Below are 8940 nucleotides of genomic sequence, written 5' to 3'. Positions count from 1 at the left end.
ATGAATGGTACTATCAGTGCCAGTACTAAGCATGGCGATATGAGTGTGCCAATAGTAAGCATGGCTGAGTCGGTATGAGTGTGTGCCAATACTAAGCATGGCTAGGTCGGTATGAGTGTGCCAGTACTAAGTATACCTGACTGAATAATACAACAAGCGCCAGTACTAAGCATGGCTGACTCGGAACGAAAGCTAGAGTAATTTCCAGCACTAAGCATGGTGGACCCGGAGTCTTCCTGATCCCAGCGTGCTTTCACCACTGTGTCATTTTCAAGTGAAAGATTGGGCGGCAAGTCCCCATGCCCCGCCTTCCAGCAAGGAGAGCGCCTCCCGGACGGGGAACATGGCGGCCTCTGTGGTCCTGGAACGGAGCTTTACTGAGCTGAGCGGAGCAGAGAGGGAGATCAGGAGGAACGTCCGGGATCTCACCCTCAGCCCCGGTATGAGCCGTCACCACGAGTCTGTCATTGCCTGATTACTGCAGGGCTAATAGGTGGTTGTACCTGACCCGGCCTGAATCCTGCTTACATCCTACTGCCACCCTTTACCGTGCTTACTCCCTACTGCCACTCTGTGCCCTGCATACCTCGTACTGCCACTCTGTGCCCTGCATTCCCCGTACTGCCACTCTGTGCCCTGCATTCCCCGTACTGCCACTCTGTGCCCTGCATACCCCGTGCTGCCCCTCTGTGCCCTGCGTACCCCGTGCTGCCCCTCTGTGCCCTGCGTACCCCGTGCTGCCATTCTGTGCCCTGCATACTCCGTACTGCACATCCCGTGCTGGCGCTCTGTGCCCTGCGTACCCCGTGCTGGCACTCTGTGCCCTGCGTACCCCGTGCTGGCGCTCTGTGCCCTGCGTACCCCGTGCTGGCGCTCTGTGCCCTGCGTACCCCGTGCTGGCGCTCTGTGCCCTGCGTACCCCGTGCTGGCGCTCTGTGCCCTGCGTACCCCGTGCTGGCGCTCTGGGCCCTGCGTACCCCGTACTGCCGCTCTGTGCCCTGCATTCCCCGTACTGCCCCTCTGTGCCCTGCATACCCCATGCTGCCCCTCTGTGCCCTGCGTACCCCGTGCTGCCATTCTGTGCCCTGCATACTCCGTACTGCACATCCCGTGCTGGCGCTCTGTGCCCTGCGTACCCCGTGCTGGCGCTCTGCCCTGCGTACCCCGTGCTGGCGCTCTGTGCCCTGTGTACCCCGTGCTGGCGCTCTGTGCCCTGCGTACCCCGTGCTGGCGCTCTGTGCCCTGCGTACCCCGTGCTGGCGCTCTGTGCCCTGCGTACCCCGTGCTGGCGCTCTGTGCCCTGCGTACCCCGTGCTGGCGCTCTGTGCCCTGCGTACCCCGTGCTGGCGCTCTGTGCCCTGCGTACCCCGTGCTGGCGCTCTGTGCCCTGCGTACCCCGTGCTGGCGCTCTGTGCCCTGCGTACCCCGTGCTGGCGCTCTGTGCCCTGCGTACCCCGTGCTGGCGCTCTGTGCCCTGCGTACCCCGTGCTGGCGCTCTGTGCCCTGCGTACCCCGTGCTGGCGCTCTGTGCCCTGCGTACCCCGTGCTGGCGCTCTGTGCCCTGCGTACCCCGTGCTGGCGCTCTGTGCCCTGCGTACCCCTACTGCCACTCTGTGCCCTGCGCACCCCCTACTGCCACCCCGCACGCCCCCTCCTGCCGCCGCACTCTACGCCCCCTCCTCCTGCCACCGCACTCTGCACCCCGCACGCCCCCTCCTCCTGCCGCCGCAGTCTGTGCCCCGCACGCCCTCTCCTCCTGCCACATTCTGCGCCCGCACGCCCCCTCCTGCCCCACACTGCACCCCGCACGCCCCCTCCTGCTGCCACACTACGCCCCGTACACCTGTGTTGTGCTGGTTAAATATGTAATGCTCCAATGTGCCGCCTTATTGCCCTTACACCCGTGTGTTGTGAGGTTAAATGTGCAATGTTCCAGAATGTGCTGCCTATCTGACGATACATTGCAGTCTATAGAATTGACCCCTATGAGTATTTTGAAATTAGACAATTCCTACACTTGCTGCACCCCTCACTGGGTACACCTTTCTAGTTTGTTAAGGAATGATCTTCCTGCTCTAATATGTTGCCAGACATCATTAGGATCACAAAGCAGATACGGGTGGGAGTGGGTAAAAGATTGGACCTTCCACAGTTGAAGATATTAGACAATACCTTACATTTATTGAAATTTAAGAGACATCATATAAAATTTGATACTTACATACCCCTAAGTAAACGTATTCGGATATATTTGACCTCTTCTCCTAAGATCGCTGGACTTACCTTCTTTGTTATCGTTATCGCCCTGTTATTTGAAGCCTACAGAGTCTCTCATTCAATCTGTCTTTTTCCATTGCAGAGAGCTCAAATGTTCTGCAAAAGTGATCATAGCTTTCCAATTTAGCTCTATAGGACTGATTCCATGCAGGTGTGTCGTACAGTAGAGCCGCTTCCATGCAGGTGTGTCGTAGAGCCATGGACAGATTTGGTCCCTCGAGCATGTTTGTTATGTGTGGGTGTAGTGTTCATTCTAGTACCCTGCACCCGTCACAACCCGTGCAGTTTCTTTTTCCTTCCTAGGGTGTCACCCTCTGGTGCTTCTAGCACACTGAGCTGATACAACAAACTGCTGAGATACAGACTAGAGTGTGCTAGAAGCACCAGAGCAGAGAGCAACACCTCAGGCAGGAAAGAGGAACTGCACAGGGTTGTGACAGGTGCATGGTGCTAACTGAACACTATAGTGGGTGCGTTTTTGATCAACAAAGGCTCCACTATGGTGAAGTTTTCCTGTAAGGATTCGGCAAAGATTTGCTTCCACATGCCAATAATTTTTTAATACAATAAATCAGCCCGTGGTCACTTAGCGTCTGGCTCCAGTCCCTCGTTATAATCCAAATGGTCTGTTAGTATACTCTAGCTATTGCACTAATGTTCTAGATTTTCTTGCTGTTTAATTATTATGTACCATATTGCTACTAATGTGCGTATTCGGGGCTGCATAAGTTGCCATCTATAATAGAGGCTCATTTCTCATTGTAGGTGTTAAGCCTGTGATTGGAGGTCAAAAATATAGTGCGAGCGCAGGGGGTTATTACTACAAAGAAAGCAGCAGTCTCTTGTCTGCTACAAGGAATCGGTTCTTACACTGGTGAGTGATTATAACCTGGTTCATGTAACTATATACTGTGCTTCCTTTCTTTTCAGGTCTTATGTTTCTGCACTATTGACTGCCTGAAGGCTGGACATGGTCATTGATGTCCTGTCTGCTATGTTAGTGTTAGAAGTAGGCTGTAATTGTTGAATAAATGCTTTGTGTATCCCCATCATCTAGCATAACCAGTCACTCATTATATTATCGCATAATCTCCAGCTGTTGCTGTCATTTGTAGTCACTTGCCCACCGAAGCATTCAAATCTGTCTTCTGATTAGATTAACCAATACACAAAGCAATACATTCCTGTGGGTGCGGGTTTGAGTCTTGTGCCTGATCGTTCGCTAGCTGTAACGGATGGTTAGTCCCTAATGACACAAACCGTATAATAATAAAACTAAGTTAATACCCGTGTACAAATCACCACCTTATGATCAGTCGCCAATATTGTGGTATTCAAACGCTGTACTATACTAAAATGGCTCTATATTATCATGGCGATTCTATGGCTGGGTAGGGTAAGATTCTTGGCCCTGAAAGTTTGATGCCTACCAACAACAACTTGAAAAATGTCCCCCTATGCTGTGTAAGGCGTACAGGGACTTCTTCCAGGACTGGTCTCTGATCCATACATGTACGTGATCATTTCAATGTAACATAAAGACCTACTGCAAGACTTCTCCTTTAGAGTTATTTACTTTGTACATTTAGACTTAAGACCCTAACTAAGATGTAAGTCACATGGCTGAATAAGGTGATTTTATCAGTAATCTATTTGGTTCTTATGGGCTTCATGCTTGGTAAGTCCACAGACATAAACATTTGTAGGCGTCTCACCGATGGTCTTGGATGAAAGAAAGGCAAGTCATGGGGAGAAAGGTTTGGCCTAGTTTTCTTGAAGTAAGGCCCTCATTCAGACCCACTCGCGAGCGGCTGTCCGCTCGCAAGTGGATCGATGGTCTGCACTGCGCATGCGCAAGACGGCGGGAGCTCCGTCGTGCGCATGCGCGAGACGCGACGAGCGAAGGACTTTCCTTCGCTCGTAGTGTCTCACCAAAGGGGGCGTGCTGTCGATGTTGACTGACAGCACGCCCCCTTTGGTGGGCGTGCCTGCCAGACAGAGGCGTTCCCAAGGGAACGCCTACCGTCAGAAGCCGGCCCCACTGACATCACTAGTGATGTCAGTGGGAGTGATTTTGGCTCTGAGAGACAAAATCACTCCTGGCCTTGCGGTTGAGAAACTCAACCGCAGGCTTCTGCTCGCAGTTTCGATGGTCGCGATGGTCAAGACCATCGCGACCATCATCCTGCACGCTCGTATATGCTGTGGGTGGTGACCCACAGCTATACGAGCGTCCAGGAGGACGCTCCATATTAATGGAGGTGGGCCCTGATTCAGAGCGAGCACTCTGGTCAGAGCGTCCGGCTCTGAATCAGGGCCTAAGTTCATATTATTTGTGAATCCAAGAGCTCAGATCAAAATTAAAACTAAAAGAACCTCGTTTTTTTTTTTTTTTGCATTGACCCACAAAATTCTTCACTGATGCCCCCTATCTCCAGCTTTTTGCCATCATCAGGGACCCAGTGGCAACTGCTTCGTTCTGACCCAGATATATTTGTGTTTAGACCGGAGCAGGTGGAGGACAGTGTGTCCTGTATGAGTGATAATGTTTTTGTTACTGGTTGCACGTTTTCCATGTAGTAATTAAAGTGTCTCATTTCTCCAGGACTTCAAATGCTGACACGTTAGAACTGGTGGAAGAATCTTTGGATATCAATCTCCTAAATAATGCCGTCCGCCTCAAAATCCTCAACTGCGCCATCCTACCTGGTGGAGTCCACGTGTGTGAGACACAGAGTAACGTGATCATCTTGATCCTAACAAATCAGACGGTTCACAGGCTGGTCCTGCCTCACCCTTCATGCTTGTACAGAAGTGTACGTATTTTGTTGTAAATGGTCACAATCTGCCACCTTCTGTACTTTCTTTAGGCCAGGTCTCCAAACCAAAGTTATTTTATCATGGGCTTCTATTCCGAAACAGTATTATGTAAGTTGCTTGTCTTAGAATATTTTTGGGATATCATCAATTACCTATTCTAGCTATGGGCGAAGAAGGCCTGTAGGATCTACACGGTCGTCCTTTGGGTGCCATTCTCACCAGGAAGGTTAAGCACCAGCTCACTGCTATTTAGTAGTAATAGTAAGTTAAGGAATACTGAAAGAAAATTATATTGGAAAATCCAATTTAAGTAAAACGTTTTTTTTGTAAAAATTGTGTATTTGGAAATTGGGCAGGAAGTGCTCGGGCTTAAGGTAATCACTGTTGCTTAGCTGAACGATCACCTTATAAAGTACAGATGTGTCCCTCATACACAATTGATGGAGTCGCTTCAAAGAGCCCTTCTCGGCACGCCAGATCCCGTGCAACACGTCTTGTGCCAAGTGTCGTTTTTTTTGTTTTTTTGCCCGATAGTGGCAATGCAGTGTGACCGAACTGCTACACAAGACTGCACTGAGAAATTTGATGTGACACTTGTATATTTGTGTGCAACGAAGTCTGAGTCTGTCTATGAACTGCTACGATGCCGCTGCTTTCTTTTCAACGCCAAGTTCTGTTGTGCTTCATGTACAGAATAAGACTGTTACACAATGATGTACAATTGTTGCATCTGATTGGCATTAAGATGCAATTTTGGGCCAAAAAGATACAACACTGCTCGGCTCAGCTCACCCGCATCCGGTGTCTCTCGCTGCATGGAGTATTGCGCCTTTAATTTTCACAAATTTTATTTACAAAGACTATTGATATCTTTGAATTGAAAATTTTTTTTGGTTTCAGGAGATCATTACAGAAAGTCAGATGCAATCCATATTTACAGATATTGGCAAGATGAACTATAGAGACCCTTCTAACAGCTATGTGATCCCTTTGATGCCCGGGCGTGCCCAGAATTCCAGCGCGTCAGCGGCCTGGCTCAGTAGTGAAGGAGAGGCGCTCTTCGCATTCGCGTCTAGTTCTGGCGGCATCCTTGTTGTCAAGATGCCCCCTTATGACGTTGACGGTAATGGAGCTTGGCACTCTATGCTGCTGTTAATGTGCTGTGGCCTGTAGATATACATTCATAATGGCTGTTTCCTTAGGGGTGGTGACGATAGTGGAGCTGAAAGAAACCCGTGCCATGCAGATGTTAACGGGGTGGATACCCACAGCTATACGGTGAGTATCTACGGTCTCCCTAACACATAGACTAAAGGTTTTTTTGGGGAGCTAACTTAAGTGTTTAATGCGTTTTCCTTTTCGTTTGTCCCGGGACATCTGGTAGAATGTGTGTTAGATATTTAAATGGGGTTTGATCACTGTGCGCTATGTTGTATTGGAACCTGCTTGGCCTTTCAAGACCTGCGTATACTATGGGCCTAGTGCAGAGATCTACGCTATTGCCACAGCGGCTGCGATACCATACGCAGCTGCTATGCGAAAAATTGCAAATGCCGCAGCCGTCGGGGTATAAACCTTGCTGCAAGCGCAATGCGACTCGAACGCATGTGCAGGCGGCCAATCATCGCTCATCTGCGAAGACATCGGAACAGTGTACCACTCCGGATCAGGCCTTATAAGTGGTTCATAGGTTTCAGTTCAGGAGTTTGCTCAGCAGATGACCTTCATAGGTGCAAATGGTTCTTGAACCTGCTCACAACAGAAAAGAATTGAGTTAGAGTTCTGTGCGGGGAAGTATTTTGCTACGCGCAGCTGACGTCCTGTTAGTGATCTATTAAGGGGAACCATAGCCGTTTGCCTGTTGCTCGCCAATCTATAAGGCAGTTCATGTGCTAGGCCTAATGCGTTCTGATACCCCTGTCATTATAGAGCACAGGACAAAGCGTTAACACTTACAAGGGCTTTAAATTACAGATCAGAAGGATCGTTTAGGCTGCCCCCTGCTTCATTTTGATATACAAGATGAGATTCAGGTTATGCTTTTTATTTTCAGCTGATTTTGGGTTTAGTAGCTTTATAATGGCTGAACATTTAAAATGGACAGCATTAATGTACCATAAAGTGGATTGTAATTTGTTCTACTAACTTTCTTGTCTGTAGAGGAGACCAGGGCCTACCCCATCACCCTGTAAGTCTAGCGGTTCACTGCCTTAAACATGACGCTTTCCTGTTCGCACTGTGCCAGGATCACAAACTCCGCATGTGGTCTTACAAGGTAAATGCTCATTGTAGCCAACATCCAATTCATAAATGTGATCTGTCTTTACCTTTTATTTCTCTGCTATTTGTGTCATTCAACATGTAAATGCCTTTTATTCTCGTACATTTCAGGACCAAATGTGCCTGATGGTATCGGACATGCTGCAGTTTGTGCCCGTCAGTAAGGAACTGCGCCAAACCCCGGGTATTGGTCACAAATTGAGACTTGCGTACTCTACGTCAATAGGACTTTACCTTGGGGTGTACTTGCACACACCCAGACAAGGACAGGTACATATGTTAAATGACTTTCTTCGTTACCATTGATAGCTGCTAATTAGTGCTGCCCAGAGTTATTATGTCTATATGAGGCATTTGTGAAATATTTTGGGCATAATAATAATAATAATAGGGGTGGATCAGGGAAATGAGTAATAGTGTAATGGATGCCAGATAGCAGGTATTTCAATATACAGTCGTATACAGGTGTCCGGTTTACCATTGATATTGTCTGGTGTCTTTCATACAAATGCATTAGTGTTGTTCAATCTGTTAGGTAAGTGCTGTTTTCATACTTTGTTAGGATTTTACTACTTGTATATGGCAAGCTAGAACAGTTTATATTCATTTCAATGGACCTGGAGTTGTTCCTGATATTTCCTTTGCTTGCTAAGGAACAGCACTACTTATAAATGTTGGAAACAGCGAGTGTGCCAGCAATGAGCGGGTCCCTTGGATTTCAATGGTGGCTGCTTTTTATGCAAGGTTTAATACAGGGCTCTCCTTTGTCCTGATATTTGCTAGTGAAAATCTTCAGTTTTTAGTGCTGCGCCTCCTAGTGTTTGGGGCATTTACACCGCTGTGTCTGTCACTATGTTTTTGAAGTAGGCGAATAGATTTCTCCTTAATCCACTAGGACACACTGCAGTATATACAATGGGTATAGGCGGGTGATGAGTGGAGCCTGGCACTTTAAATTTCTGTAAAAAAATCTTTTTTTTTTTTTTTATTATGTGACTTAGAGACTTTACGTTGCTTTTCTCTTTGCAGTTCTGCCTCTGCCAGCTGGTTACCGCTGAAAGAAATCGTTACAGCTTGGATCATATCTCCTCCATATTCACAAGCCAGGTAAAGCGATACACTGATGAAACATATCTTGTATTTTCTTATTATCTGATTAGATGGATAGAATTTAATTGCCTGTTGTTCTCTTTAGGAAACCTTGGTGGACTTTACCTTTACGCTGACAACCACCGATATTTGGGCGCTGTGGCTTGATGAGGAAAACCAGACTGTGGTGAAACACATTAATTTTGAACAGTGAGTGGACCTATAACTTGTTCTGCTATCAAGTGTATGTGATTTTCTGACTCATAGGATTTGTCTACCTTCAGCACACTGTAAACTACGGCAGATTTTTCCCAAACATTTTATTAAATTAATTTATATCCATGATCGAGTACAGGTGACGCAATCAGTACCTCAGTCAGTTTTAATTAACCATCTGGACTAAAGCATGGATATCCTTAAAACCTGGACTATAATGGCAGAGCTTGGTAATCTCTGAAATACTTGATTATACAC

The 8940-nt window shown here is 47.7% G+C and overlaps 1 protein-coding gene across 1 annotated transcript in view; it reads left to right on the top strand.

The window, feature by feature from the left end:
* Positions 1-213: 213 nt before the first annotated feature.
* The window catches only part of NUP160 (nucleoporin 160), an 85670-nt gene continuing 76943 nt past the window's right edge, over positions 214-8940 (top strand). Inside the window, exons 1-9 of the mRNA XM_088448668.1 lie at positions 214-440; positions 3043-3151; positions 4883-5093; positions 5998-6220; positions 6300-6375; positions 7258-7372; positions 7489-7647; positions 8407-8484; positions 8573-8676. Coding sequence (XP_088304794.1) covers positions 344-440; positions 3043-3151; positions 4883-5093; positions 5998-6220; positions 6300-6375; positions 7258-7372; positions 7489-7647; positions 8407-8484; positions 8573-8676 — 1172 coding nt within the window. The 5' untranslated portion in view covers positions 214-343. The remainder of the gene's footprint in view (positions 441-3042; positions 3152-4882; positions 5094-5997; positions 6221-6299; positions 6376-7257; positions 7373-7488; positions 7648-8406; positions 8485-8572; positions 8677-8940) is intronic.

This window comes from Taudactylus pleione, unplaced genomic scaffold (genome assembly GCF_031769625.1).
Source record: "Taudactylus pleione unplaced genomic scaffold, aTauple2 ptg000462l, whole genome shotgun sequence".
In the NCBI taxonomy this organism is placed as follows: domain Eukaryota; kingdom Metazoa; phylum Chordata; class Amphibia; order Anura; family Myobatrachidae; genus Taudactylus; species Taudactylus pleione.
Note: the sequence above shows the minus strand (reverse complement) of the source record. Positions and strands in the feature narration are given on the sequence as shown.